This window comes from Hippopotamus amphibius, chromosome 13 (assembly GCF_030028045.1).
Source record: "Hippopotamus amphibius kiboko isolate mHipAmp2 chromosome 13, mHipAmp2.hap2, whole genome shotgun sequence".
Classification (NCBI taxonomy): domain Eukaryota; kingdom Metazoa; phylum Chordata; class Mammalia; order Artiodactyla; family Hippopotamidae; genus Hippopotamus; species Hippopotamus amphibius.
The window spans coordinates 23225212-23240647 of record NC_080198.1 but is presented as its reverse complement, the minus strand read 5'-3'; the positions used below and the strand labels follow the sequence as shown (position 1 = coordinate 23240647).

The following is a 15436-nucleotide window of genomic DNA, read 5'->3' as shown; positions in this document are numbered from 1 at the left end:
TTACGTGTGCCACAGACTTCTACTCAGCATTTCTCAGTCTGAGCGTATCCTCTTCACTCTAAACCTGTTTTCCTCCTCTGACCCCTGGTCTCATTTAATGGCACCACGATATTGCAGGAGCATCTTACTCTCTCCTCACTACTTATACCTGATATATCGTATGCCTCAATCCTCTACAGCTATGTTGCCCCTCCCCCATTTCTTTTTCCCACTGGTAACCACTAGCTTATTCTCTACATCTGTGAGTCTGCTTCTTTTTTGTTACATTCACTAGTTGGTTGTATTTTTTAGATTGCACATATAAGTGATATCATACAGTATTTGTCTTTCTCTGACTGACTTCACTCAGCATAATCCCTTCCAAGTCCATCCATGTTGCAAACCCTCTGCCTAAACTTTTCCAACTGCTCCCATTGTTTGTGCTGTGAAGTTCAGGCTCCTTGCATGGTGTACAGGGGCTCCTTGGCTGTCTGTCCAGTCTTACTTCCCATTACTCCTGACCTTAAACTTGAGGTTTTGGTGATATGGAATGGCTTGGGTGGGTATACACTGTGGAGTGCTAACTTGACATGGGATGGCTCTGTTACCCCTGAACACCCTGCTTTTGTATTTGTGTGCTTTTCTGTTTACACTCCCCAGCATGCCCTGTTTGCCTTTCTGGCCAGCTAATTCTTGCTCCTTTGGAAGGTTCTGTGAAGGCATAATCTCTGGCAGTTTTCCCTCAGTCTGCAGGTTGAACTAAAATACCCCTCCTCTCCATTTGCTGTGATACTTGTCTTTGCCTCTTTTTTTATTTTATCTGTTTCTTGCCATGTATTATTGAAACTGTGTGTGTGTGGCTGTGGGTTCTTTGAGGTCGGGGCACTGTCTTAGTCTTCTTTACCAGGCAGTGCTTTGTGCAGTATCTGGCTCCCTATGTTTTGTTGAACCAAATCAGGCAAATTTGAAGGGAGACCGTGGATGGAGAGAGATATTGGCCCAAATTGCAGATATCTTTGCAGACAAAAAGCATTCAAAAGGGTGAATGAAGAAAAAGATGTTAGATTGTATGTATTGTTTTGTAAGTCTTGTCGGTTGGGGAAAAAAATAACTTCAGGTAGTTAATCCTTTGTTTTCCTTAACATACCAGTTGGAGTGCATCCACATAAACTACTGTTACTTCTGAACTGCTTTTCAGAGGTGATATGCCCTTTGTTAGCTGACAACAAGAATGACATCTAGAATCACATCACATGCCATCTCTGTCCCTTGCGTCCTGGGGTGTTGAGGCCTACATCTGTTCTGTGCCTGCTCTGCTCTTGCCAAGGCTAACCCAAAGAAGGATTTGCCACTGTTTATCCCTAGAGCAGGGTTTGGCAAACTATTGCTTGTTTTTATAAATAAAGTTTTATTGGAACACAGTCACACCATTCACTTACATGCTGTTGTCTGTGGCTGCTTTTGTGTTCCCACAGCATAGCTGAAGCATTGTGACAGAGACCACATGGCTTGCAAAGTCTAAAATACTTACTATTTGATCTTTTACATAAAAAATTTGCTGATTTGTACCTTAGAGCTATTTAATATTAGAAAGACAAAGCCTTATATAGTATCTAAATTGGGTAATAATCTCAAATTAGGGATTAGGAGACTACAGATTGGAAAGGACAAAAATCCCCTATCTGATGGGATGGTTATTTTAAGTTTCCTTTGTTGTTTCCATTTTGCTGCATGTGTCATTGAAGAAAGATTGTCCACATTTCTTACTGTGCCTCAGATGTATATATTTGTATATGAAATGTGTATTCTAAAAGTTTTAAAATTCATCTCCTCAACCATATAGAAAACACTGAACACCAGTCAGGTGTGTGAATTCCAAGTTGGAGAAAAAGTTTGTTTCCTTGGCAGGCTGCTTAGTTTGTAGAGGCTTAAATACAGGACTTCCATTAAAACAGTTTAAAGTATCAGTTTATATGTCTTCCTTCCTGTTCCCTGCTGCCCTTTCCCCTGCCTTCTGTCCTTCAGTGGGCAGAGCCCCTTCTGTTTGGACCAGTGCTTTATTGTTACGATTTCTGAAGATAACTGGGCTACTGAAGGCAGAGTCCTGGAAGTGTGACGTTGAGATGGTGTGTAACTGACCTTGGCATGTCACCAAGGGTGATGTTACAATTATTTGTTAACTGGTCAAGTGTGAGTATGGAGCAGTTAGGACCTACGTCAACTCAAATGCTGGAGCAGGGTCCAAGAGTGCCTGTAGGTACTGCTCAGCTGTTGGGTGTTGGGAAGGTTGGGGGTGCGGGGGTTGGGAGCTGTTGGACGCTAGGGGTGGGGTGGGATGGGATGGAAGATTCGGGGTAACCAGCTGATTTTCAGTCTTGCCTCTACCAATGTGTGTTACTCCAGTAAAGCTTTTGATTCATTCACTGAGCAGACATGTTTGAAATGGCTGTCATGTGAATGCCAGATGCCCTCCTAGGTATTGGGAGTTCAGAATGTAAATGAACTTCTTCCCATTGTGGGGCTTATAGACACATTTGCTTGGGGCAGTGAGGCAGGAGGTAGGAGGATCTACATGGGATGATGACACTATGCATGTCCATTAATGCAGTGAATGTTTTAGGTTAAAAAAACCAAAAAATCGCTTTTGATTTCCTGCACTGAGCCTGTACATCAGCGGTACCCAGCCTTTTTGGCACCAGGGGCTGGTTTCATGGAAGACACTTTTTCCACGGATGGGGGTGGGGGGTGGGGAACAATTCAGGCGGTAATGCGAGCGCTGGGGAGTGGCAGGTGAAGCTTCACTTGCTCGCCTGCCACTCACCTCCTGCTGTGCAGCCCTAACAGGTTTGGGACCCCTGCTGTACATTATGCTTTTGTTTAACTGCAATTTTTGCTTATGAAAAAGTTTCCATTTTCATAGCAGTTACTTCTTTTTTAGGATATAATTCGATTTCTATATTTTAGGTTGCCTGTCTGATTCGAGTTCCTTCTGAAGTAGTTAAGCAGAGGGCACAAGTATCTGCTTCTTCAGGAACATTTCATATTTTCTCTAACATCTTATGTCAAGAGGTGAGAATGTTTTTAAGCTCTTTTTTTAAAAATTTATTGAGGAAGATTTTATGGTAGCTAATATGGACACTGTGGCCCTCATCCCAGGAGCCTTAGAAGACACTTAAAGCTAAATTTATTGTCTAATTATAGCAACCTTTTATGCTAAGATTATCTTTGCCTTTCCATTATTTTCAAATTTTTAGTTTCATTTTTCAAATTTCTGAACAAACACACAAGTGCCACTACTGTGTATGTGTCCTACATTGCAATCGTCCTGTTGTTCTTTTGGAATCAAATATGGAATAAATAGTGAATATGTAAAGTGAGTAGGATATTATATTAAAACATCACTACAGAATTTGAGAATCCATGGAAAAGACCTGTGATAATGGACTGATACTAGTGACCAACATCATAATGTTTTGGATATATGTTTATTTAAAGCTTCTCTAGTATTTTTTTTTCTTTTGAGAGAAGAAATGTTGAAAACAAGTAAAGCTTAATTAAAATGTAGGCAGCTTTATTATTAAAGGTGTTCCCATTTGAAAGGGAGCTGACCTGAGCTTTACATACCTTAGGTCAGTTTAGAACCTTTAACCTCTCATAGAACTGAGCTCTTGGCCTTTTGTTTGTTTCAGGGCATCCAAGGATTGTATCGAGGCTACAAAAGCACTGTTTTAAGAGAGGTAAGCAACCTAATTTCCAGTATTGAAGTATAAGAGAATGATATGCTTTATTTGGTAAATTTATTTGGAAAGACAGGTTTAAAAAATTACAAAGGGAAATTATCACTTTTTAAAACACTGTGTAGTCTTTATGTTAGTTTTTACATATGACAGGGTAGAATGGGTTTACTGAAAGAGCAGCCCCAGTGATCAGAATGGCCCATCCTATAGCTTCAGTCTTATCTAAGGTGGCTATGTGGCTGTGATAGTTGAAACATTAAGACATAACTACTAAGGGTAAGATATCAAGTTAATTACTGTAATACACAGAATGAGTGAAAAATTGGTAAGGAAAGAAGCACTCTGGGAGACAGGTGTTTCAGAAGTCTGTTTTTATATGAAAAATCTTCTTGTCTTTCTGATAACAAAATATGATGAATTGGGAAATTCAGTCTGGACTGGAGTGCTGGCCCTGTCCAAGACTTGCAGTGCACTGTGCCCTGGAGCAAGCCTTCCAGCTCCGAAATTCTGTGGTTCAGTATGTGGTCTACTTTGTCTTTTTTTTTTTTGGTTGAAAAAGCAAAGTAATTTTAGTATGTATATTACTGCAGGAAGCAGTAATTTTAATTTTTGCCTCACATCGAAAAGGCTATTTTGAAGTTTAGAAGTTGAGTTATAGATATGTGAGATATGGGATATAAGAGAAATTTTTGTTTGGTTTGGGACATAAGTGTTTTTTTTTCTTTTTTAAGGACTTTAAATCCTAGGGGTTTTTGTTTGTTTGTTTTAGCTTTTTGAGGTATAATTGACAAATACAATTGTGAGCCATTTAAAGTGTACAATATGATGATTTGATGTAGGTATACATTGTGAAAAGGATTAGAATGTAATCTTCTATTAAAATACAAAAGAATCTGCTTTCTTCTGCTTTGAATCCTTGTTTTCTGTTTGGAGTTCCTTTGGATGCTAAAATGTTTTCATTTATAAAAATGTTTTTAACTGAAATAAATATTTTCATAATTAGCAGAATATTGAAACGCTTTGGAATCTGAATTTTATTCCCAGGTAGTCTTTGTTTGTTTGTTTGTTGTTAGTATAGGTTACAACCTTCTTTGTGAAACACCAGCACTGTTAACGTGTTATTTAAAGCTTTGATTTCCACAGTAATAACCTTTAGTGTAGTGTGATGCAGTTGATGTATATCTTTGAAAAACTTCTTCTGAAGGCAGACTGAATGTTTCAAAATTAGTTATTTGAGTGAAGATGACTTCTGCCTTTCAAAATACCACCTGCACTGTATCTTCATTCTGTACTTATTTTCCGACTCACTAGACACTTGTTATTTACTCAGGTTTCACCTGGGTGCGGGAAAAGGGGGAGTGGGGGGACAATAAACCTTTTATTTTTCTCAGAGATGTTGAATAAATGAATGTATTTACATGCCAGAGAATACTGGTTGTGCATACAAACAAACAGATAAAACACATGGTTACAACTGCATTCTGTTCTTTTAAAAATCTGTTTTGACATATGTCACACTAGTAATTAATTTCTAGGCTGCAATTCTTGCAAAAAGTGTGACCCTATTGAGATGACTTTGTTTACTCAAAATGGCAGTGCTTTGTTGGAAATTTAATTGGGGTCTTCTGCATTAGGCATTTTCATAAAATATCCTTCAGAACTGATTTTAGTTGAAATATTGCTTTTGTACAGATTCTCGGATAGAATGAGAGAAGAGTTATTGCCGAATGAAACATAGCTTCTTTTCAAATTGAGAAAAATAAGAAGTGATGTATCTGCTTTAAACAAAATTTTTGCATTATAAATAGTTTCAATTCTTACCTCCTTCTGACACCAATATCAAATATTTTCGCCAAGAGCTTGATTGTTTCAATAAAAAAAATACATTGAAGCCTTAGTGAGAATCACCAGGAAACTCATACGTTTATTGTGTACAATTTTTTCTTTAAAAATAGTTTTAATCTCCTTCGTGGTAGCCCATTAGAATGAGATTGAAGTTTGAAAACATGTGTTATAAGATAGATTATGTGTGTTCTTTAGATTTTGTGAATGCTGTCACATGGTTTTTACTACATTTGATGTTTGTGGAGATTGCATGCTTATTCCTTGTGTTCTCTTAAATTATTTCCGTTACTGTGAATTTTAGACAGAGTCTCAGCAAGGTCAACCGATTATACTCTTTACCTCACCTTTCAGTATTCATTTTCCTCATGATCTAGGCCAAATTAGATGTGGCCAAGCATTGTGGGGCAGTGAGGTTATTTCAGTAAGATTGAAATGGGGAGCAAAATCACAGCTGCTTTCATAGCCAGGCTGATTTCAGAGGGTCCGTTGTCCAGAAAGGTTTATGGAGAGCAGCCTCACGACCTTGGGTGTGAATTAGAAAGGACTTTCTATAGCAAAAGGAAGCAAAGGAAGGCAAGTCGTTTCCAAATAAAGTAGGAATAATTTAAGCTCAACAAATGCGTTTTATCCACAAATTCTACTCCACAGTTGTTTTAAGAGTGCCTGCTATGTGTTGGGTACCACGCAGAACACTTCTGCCCTAAAGGATTCACATTCTGGTGAGGAAGCAAATGGGGGGGCGGACACTTCACAGTGCAGTGTAATAGGGCGGTAATGACATGTATATCTAAGATGCAGCATGGATTCTAGAGGAAGTAGTGCTCGAGTGATACTCAGTATTGATTGCATTAATAAAAATTAGCATTGACTTAATTTCTGAAGTAGTGGCAGTTAGAAGTAGTCAAGGAGACAGGCAGAGGTAACACACAAGAAAATGCCCAAGGGTGTGAAAGAACACGTGTTGTGTGTGCCTTGCTTATCAAAGCAGAATTGGGGTTTTCATGCCCATCAAAGAGGTTAGGAGTGATTTCCCTTTACCTGAAGCCTGCTGAGGGCGCCTCAAGAAAACGCTCAACCAGGTGGGGAATTTTCCAGGAGGAAAGGTTGAACCTCTCACTCCAGCTGTATGTTTGCCAGGGGCCTGGAATTAAGCACATTGGAAAAGTCCTTGCCAGAGCCCCACGTGTCCACTGGAGTTGATAAATGACTGATTTTTAACAATTATTTGCACGAATCTGACACTGAGATACTGATTGGAGCAGCCTCAGAGGCAGAATGTTGCCATTTTGGTAATGAGTAACTCCTGGCTTCTTTTTGGTAGGTGAGTGTAGCCACTAAAGAGATTTGAGATAGGTGAGCATTCTCTCTCCCTTTCACCTCAGTTTTGCTCCCAGGCTTCAATAAAGCAAGTCTCCCACCAAATTCTATTACACATGCAATCAAAATCAAGCACTTGATTGGCAGGCCAGAACAAGTCATTCATCCTGTTCTGTGAGTTCATGAAAGCCCTCAATCTGTCCCTTTAGGTGCAAAATTCCCCACTCTGATTGCAAAGTTCACTCACAAATTCCAAACCCAGTTTCCCTTTTTGTCTTTTTCAGGCAGTGAGAATTTCCCCTAATCTAGTGGCTGGAAACAGGAACCTTTAGGAGTCAAGCCTTAAGAACTGTCCTTCAAATCCTCTTTCCAGTTGTGTTAATAGTTCCATTTCCCCCAAAGTCTTCATCTAATATAAGTCTCTTGTGTGTTTTTCCAGAGCCTCCCTATCCTAGGTGCATCTAGTTTGTTTTTAACCAAAATAGTTTAGAAATCATTTTATACCACTTTATAAGGGGCACACTCTCTTTTTTATGATTGTGTAGGAGTCCATTGTACAGAGGAATCATTGTACCACCACTTCCTCATTGGTGGGCAGGACAGACATGCTACAGTGAATAACATTGTTCCTATGTCATTTCATACGTGGTTGAGGATGTTTGTAGCTTAAATGCTGAAAAGTGGAATTTCTTGGTTAGGGATGTATGGGCGTTTGCAATTTTGATGCAAATCACCAAATTGCCCTTTGTGGAAGTACCAGTTGACCCTTTTGCCCACAGTGTGGGAATTCTCTGTTATCCTCTGCCTCACCAACTGTACTAGCAATCTCAGAGGTGAAAAATGATCTCACTGTAATTTTAATTTTAAGTGGGACTGGGCATATGAACATATATCTGAGAACAGTTTTCTCCCTTTACTGTGAACTAATGGTCTGAATTAAATTGAAGTTATGGTGAGAATTAAAGAGATCCATATGAAGTACTTTCTGTAGACCTTGACACATAGAATGTGTTTGAAAAATGTTAACTATGATTAATTGTATTCTTGGTAGCTAAAAGGGCTTTTGACGGGAAATGACATCTCTGTGGAATGCCACTGTCTCTCACCAGCTGTCTGCTCTTGGCAAGTTACTTAACCTCTCTGAGCCCACATGTGCCCCTCTGTGCTGGGAACTTTGCGTCGATTGTTCTTGCTGCAGTCTCACGGAGGTATTACAGCAATATGGTCTGCTAGGAGGCTCAGAGGTGAAGAGAGCTGCCTCTGTCTAGGCTGTCAGGGTCCTGAACAGGGACGCAACATTGATCTGTCTACATGCAAATGTGTGACTGCCATTTCATGATGATGAATGACAAAAGCTGTGTTTGAACTAGAGGCCAGCTAACTATTGCTGTGTAAAAAGCTTCTCAGCTACAGTTGGAGAGTGTTTTATCCAAATGTCTTGTAGAATGGAATTGTGTATTCATTTAACAAATTGCAACCTGCAACTGATTTTATGTTCGCTGGCTACTTCTGTAGGAAAAACAACATATTGGTTATAATAATGTACAGTTACCCTAGTTGATGGTTGAACTGATAAAAATTACTAATGTAAATGAGTTGGAAAATTTTTGGGGTCACATTGGTAATTTACTGGAATTTTTTCTCCAAATAAGATTACCCCTTAGAGAAAGGCTTTCTTTCTAAGATTGCAATAGTTGAATGTTTTCTGTTGGAAAATGTTTTCAAGCAACTGCAGCTAGAACTTCTATTACTTATTTACCATTCTTAAGACTGTGTACTATTTCTTGCTTTCATGATAGTAAGAAGAGGGAAAAAAGCGTTCTCTGATGAGAATTTTCCTCCTTGTATCAATGCTCTGTATCTCTGTGTGTGTTTGTATAAAATTGTTTCCTTCGCTTTTTCTGTTCCTTTCTTTTTTGGTTTGCCTTTACATTTCAGTTTTGTCTGGCTGCATGTAATTATGCCTGCTCTTCCCAGACAGCATATAAGTTCCCCTTGAAGAGGGCAACTGGGTTTTTACCTCTTTATAGTATGCACAGACTCTGGTGTAACAACACCTTCCAAAAAGTCAGCACTCAGTAAATATTTGTTGCTTTTTTCATTCCTTTAAGTTTGATTTTCTTTTGTTCAGATGCTACTAAACACTATGATCATTTCAGAATGCTGGGGGGACTCTAAGGGGACTTGGAATTATGCCAGGTGGGGGCCCAGCCTTTGATACACTACATTATAAGATCTTTTCCTTAGATAGGTGATGAAATGCCGGAGAGTATTATCCTTTTCTCAGGTTTCCGTCTTCTTAAACCTTGAGAAGATAGATTTTATTATATGTCTGGTTTCATTAGAAAAGTAATTAATTCCCTTTTTTTCCCTACATCTTAGTAATTTACTGTGAAGGGAAAAAAAGTGATTGTAAATCTTTCCAAACTTTTAATGTGAAATTGTTTTTCAGTTAAAATCCAATGCAAACATATTGAACCTTGTTTTAATCCTACATAATTCATTTTATTAACTATGACCAAATAGAACATCTGTTAAAATTCCATAATGTTAGCTTCATGGGAAAAGAAAAAAATCCGTTTGCTCTTGGAATTTGTCCATTGTTTTATTGTTCAGGCTTTTAGTAAATGTGTAATGAGACATTCTTATTAATGGGAATATTAAACAAATGAAAATGAAATATTGCCTTTAATCACAAGCAGTTTATAAAGTGAGTCACCTAATTGCTTTTACTTTATTATAACTTTACTGTAGAGATGGTCTATGAGGAATGAACGATACTTCATTCTTTAATCCAAAGAACGTAAAATTATTACTCTTCAAATATGGATTTTAGCCTACAGTTTTTCATCTCTTAAATAAACATTTTTAGAAAGAACAATTTAGTAAAATTATTTTAATGTAGAAAAATTACTTTAGCCATTTAGTGCATATTTTCTCATGTTTTGTTTACATGAAACCAGCTGCTATTTACTTTTCTGGTTCTTTGGACAAATTTCATTTGCACCGTGCAGTTTTGAAAAGGCTACGTATTTCCATTGTTGCATGTTGTCTAGAAGGGATACCAGTTCCCATTTTTTTTTTAGGGTTTACTGGGAAGTAAATCACTAGCATGAGTCTTCAGTGTAAACATAAGGAAAGCTGTTGGATAAAGGTGGAAACTCTCTTAATTTTTTCTATTAATTAATTAATTGCCTGCGTTGGATCTTTGTTGCTGTGCACAGGCTTTACTCTAGTTGTGATGAACGGGGGCTACTACTCTTGCGGTGCACGGGCTTCTTATTGTAGTGGCTTTTCTTGTTGAGGAGCATGGGCTCTAGGTACGCGGGCTTCAGTAGTTGTGGCTTGCGGGCTCTAGAGTGCAGGCTTAATAGCTGTGGGCACGGGCATAGTTGCTTAGCAGCTTGTGGGATCTTCCCGGACCAGGGATCAAACCTATGTCCTCTGCATTGGCAAGCGGATTCTTAAACACTGTGCCACCAGGGAAATCCCTTAATTTTTGTTTTTAAGTGTTAGCATCATATACCATAATGTTGGAGTAGCTTTGTTTAGGGTGTTCCTTTGTGTTTTTCATCTCATGTGAAATATCATGTCCCTTCATACTTGTGTGTTAGTTTAGATTGCATATTGGCTGTAAATAACAGAAAATCTGACTACAGTGGCTGAATTAAATATGGTTTTTCTTAAAAAAAATTTTTTTTTTCTTCTCTGTAACAAGAAATATGAAGATGGTCACTCTAAGGCTGGTATGCTGGTTAAACGAGGGCATTGAGGATCCAGGCTCTTTCAGTCTGCTTGAGGAATGTTAATACTTTGGCTAAGTTACCCATGGTTACAAAATGGCTGCTGCACTTTTAGGCATCTGAGCCCCTTTCCAACCATGAAGAAGTGGGAAGGGCAGGAGGCATTATCTGTCACTCTGTTTACTTGGAAAACAAAAGCTTTCTTGGGCCAGGTGTCTAAAGCGCTCCTGTGTTGCATGGGGATTGGGAAGTTGAATATGTATGTAGCTTTCCAGTGTGGCAGGTAAAGCAGGCAAAGAGGGGGTCGGGACTACGGTTACTGAGTCACCACCCTACAGTGTCTGCTGTATTCTGTCTATTCAGGTCCTCCTAGTTCAAGCTCAGTTCCTTCAGAAAGGAAACCATTTCCTATAGCCTTGACTTCAGCGCCATAGTTGGGCACCCTGTTGTTCACATCCAGAGCACTTGTTTGGACTACAGTTTTTTGAACATTTAGTTCTACTCTGTAAATTTTGATGTTTATTCTTATTCTTTTTTCCCCCACCTTTGTTCTTGTGGGCTCAGTGTGGAAGCTCTTCTTTAAAAATCATTTGTCAGTCTCTTTGTAATCACTATTCTGAAATGGAATTTACTTCAGTTACTTTTTTTTTTCCTCACAGTTTTGATTTTAAAGTTAAGATGTCAGAATATCTGTACTGACATAGTATATGTAGACACTTTCCTTAAAAAATATGTAAATCACAATCGAAATAAGAGCTAATGCTTCCCAAGTATTTACAATGTTTCAGTCCCTGTGCTAAATTCTTAGCATGCATTATTCTACATAATCCTCACAGTAACCCAAATCCCTGCTTTGTAGAAACTGAGGCTTAGTAAGGCTGTGGTTCATCTAACTGAGGACTTGAGAGCCCATGATATTAGCCCCCATGGTGAGCTGTATATTTTGCATTTTATACTCAGATTTTTCCAGAGAGGAAAATATATGTTTTAATGAATAGTTCATATTCTCATTTTTAAACCTTTAAGTAGACATTAGTGCCGGGAGTTTGGAGAAAATAAGTTCTCAGCAGCTAGAAGTCTACATGATATTAAAGGAAAAGTTAATCAGAGGACATAAACAAATGGAGAATCTGCTTCAGTAGAGATATTCATGGAGAACAATGGCTTGTAAGTGCATATTATCCCATATGTTTGCATGATTTGTTCTTATCATTCTGGTGTCACTTCACATGTCCCTTCTCTGAGGGGCCTACTGTGACCACTTTAACTCTAGCTAATATACGCCTGCACCTAATTGCTCGCTTGGTAGCCTAGCAAGTAGCATTATCTGAAATTATCTTCATTTCTTGTTTATAAATTTATTTCTTGCCTTCCTCTCTCCACTAGAATATATGCTCTTTGAAGGCAAGTGCCTTTTGCGTGTTTTCTTTTCTTCTGTTAATCCAACACCTAGAAGATTCCTTGACATACAGCACGCTCAGAAAATATTTAATGAACAAACCAAGGGCTTAATCACACTTTTCAGAAGTAGACTCGTTTTAAGTACTTGATATTTAAAATCTCCAACAGATGCTCAGACTATGCTGCATTTGGTGGAATTATGGAGTCCTTACTTAATTCCTAGGTAAGTTAGTGGTTTTCTGCCATCTCAACTTTCTGCACTTCCAATGAGCTTAATTTTCTCCTTGTCTTTTCTTATCACATTTCCTGGTATTCTTGTGCCTTGCACGAAAAGCCCTTATTTTAATTTTGTCATTTCTTGTTAGAGGTTTCTCCTATGAATATTTTATATATGTAAAACACTTTTTGAAATGACATATGAATATAGCAGACGACTTATTCATGAAGAAAGTGTTTTATCAACTACGTGCAAGTTATGTACAATGAACACTGAGTAAAAATTACTCTTGAGATTCTTAGGATTGTATACTATATTTTATTGTCTGAGCAAACACCATCTTGTAAGAGGTAATAAGAAAGAGACTTTATGTATTAAGAAAACCAAATGTGAAGGTAAAATCTAGAATGTTTATGTGTAAATAAAGGATTGAGGTTGCAGGGAGTCATTTAAAAGAACTATTGAAAATGTTTACCTATGGGTTTTACTATCTGGTAGCAGATTACCCTGGGATCTGTACAGTTACAGTTTGAATTCTGATCATGTACTTTACTTGTATTTTTTTAATCTTCAGATAAAACTGTAAGATGTTAACCTTTTTTTTTTTTTTTTCCCCAACTGATCAGTAGGCTGAGGCTTGGAAAAGTTAAGCAATACAGCTAGTATATGTAGTATATGGCAGGTCTGGAAGCAGAGGCCCAGCCTATGTGATTCCAAAACCTGTGTTTCTGTTACACTTTGCTTCCCACTCCTGTTTTGCAAGTAAATTCACTATTCATTGCGCTCAGAATTTTCCAGTAAATTGTGGGAAAATAAAGAGGTAGTATACCTGTGAGACTTGGACCACAGTGGAGCACAGTTTCCGAGTGTTAGAGGGTTTTAAACAAGAGAAATGGAGCCATCTGTATAGGCAGAACACAATGAACTGTGCTTCTGAATTAGGCAGTAATATTGATTTCAACATTTTCTTTTCTCTAGCCTTTGTGAAGTTTGCTTAAAAATGTTTTGACTGATTTTAGCCTTCTGTCCTCTTTTGTTTCCTGAGCTTTTGCATATATTCTGAGAAATAACCCAATAGATAGGAAAAAGTTGATAATCTTTGGCATTGAAATGGTTTTGGTACTTAGCAAAATAATTAACAGATGATTTATTGACTAGTAGAGAAGCATAAATTGATGAGAGGCTGTTTTCTTTTGTGAAAATAATCTTTTTGCTGAATTTGTTGATGCAAAAGTTGTGTCAAAGAAATACACACTAGAGGGCGCACAATGTCCATGTTCTAAATGTTGGTGGCGGAAACTTCAGTGCACCTGAACCTTGAAGCTCTTGTGTGGATTGCTTGGCACTTTTAAAAAGTGTTTTGAATTAAAAAATGAAGAACAAAACTCAATAAATAGTACTTTCCAACCCAAGGTTCCTAAATAATATTATCTTATTTAATCCATACATACTTCTTTATACATCTCTAAGATGCAGCAACCCGTCAGTATATTTAACTTACCAAAAATGAATATCACAGGCTTAAAGTATTTCCTTCAAGCTGTTTTTCAATTACAACTGTAATTTTACATTTGGAAGAACTGGCAGACACTATTTTATTCAAGTGATGAAGGGTAACATCACTAGTAATAAGATATATTGACATCATACACCCCCAGTATGATGCACAATATCACCTCTTTGCTCTTCTTGCCAAAAAAATACATAATCTCAACCTGCTCATGAGTAAACCTCCGAAAAACCCAAATTGAGAGACATTGTACAAAATTGTCACGGTCACGATGAAGAAAGATGAAAGAATTGTCACACCCAGGAGTAGACTAAGGAGACAGAACAAGCAAATGCAGTGAGGGATCCTGGGTTGGATCCAGGAAGAGAAAAAGAATATTAGGGGGAAAAACTGGGAAAATTCAAATAAGGTCTATAATTCAGATGTTAGTATTGCAGCAATACCAGGAGTTGGTTTTGATAATCATACTGGTTAAGTTCTTAACATTATGGAAGCTAGGTGTAGGGTATATGTGAACTCCTTGTATTATTTGAGTAACTTTTTATGAAAGTTGATAAATTATTTTTAAAAATAAGCTGGGAATTCCCTGGTGGTCCAGTGGTTAAGACTCTGCACTGCCACTGCAGGGGGTCTGGGTTTGATTCCTGTTTGGGGAACTGAGCTAAGATCGTGCAAGCCGCACAGCATGGCAAAAAAAAAAAAAAAAAAAGTAAATAAAAAATAAAAATAAAAAGTGGGGGAAAGAAAGGAATGCTAGATTTGGACATTGTATGAAATACTATATTTTTAAAATGATCTTCTAAAATAATGACAGTTTAAACTTACAACTTAATTAAATTTTTTTATCAAAGTAATAATTGGTAACAATTCGAATAATAGAGAAAGAAGATTTTACCATGAAAAGCAAATTTCCTGCCCCATCCCTCTTCATTCTAGTCCTACTCTCTAGAGGTAAACCTCTTTTAATTGTTTCCATTTTTAGCTCGTCTTATTACATCCATATTTCTGAATAGTATGTTTATACATCTGTTTCTTCATTTGTTTAGATGCAATCTCCTGAGCCTTTGGAGTGGAAGACGTGATTGAGTTCGCTAATGCTCCTCCCCAACCTTATCCGGTTACACAAATTTATTCCTCTCGTTATTTTATAAATGTGAAGTCACATATTTGAGTCTTTATTTCTTATCCCACACACTTCCAGTATCTTCTAACTTTCTTTTTATAAGATGAGGCTCTTGCTTCCCTTTTGCCACCTTGCCAGCCTTCACTTTCAAGTACCACTTTCTGGAATGACTTGTTCTCACCTGCACTTTGATCCTAGGTTATCAGGATGGATGACAGTTTCATCCTGTCCTTTACCCACAATCACTTCTTTCTTGACTTTTCTGGGTTGATTCTAAAAGTTGAACACCAGTGAACTAGTGTTTGTATTATTTGAGACTTCATGCGTCATCACTGGGCCATGTGATGTGCTGGGTTATACTTCCTTTTGTGTTGGTTCTGTGTTACTGGGAAGGAGATGTTTCCAAGACAGGACTCAAATGGACTGTCTTCTTACATTCCATCACTTGCTAAAATTTGTCCTGTATTTTAATTTGCTGGACAGTTGGGGCATGAACTTTCGTATGTTTTTTTTCGCTTTGGAGTTTATAATTGCCTTTTGGGGGTACATTATTTGCCTTTTTCA

The 15436-nt window shown here is 37.7% G+C and overlaps 1 protein-coding gene across 2 annotated transcripts in view; it reads left to right on the top strand.

Annotated features, from left to right (window-relative positions):
- Positions 1-15436, top strand: part of SLC25A26 (solute carrier family 25 member 26) — a 138543-nt gene that overhangs the window by 37346 nt on the left and 85761 nt on the right. For both annotated transcript variants that reach the window (XM_057706067.1, XM_057706068.1), the window contains 2 exons: positions 2944-3048; positions 3669-3716. In XM_057706067.1, coding sequence (XP_057562050.1) covers positions 2944-3048; positions 3669-3716 — 153 coding nt within the window. The remainder of the gene's footprint in view (positions 1-2943; positions 3049-3668; positions 3717-15436) is intronic.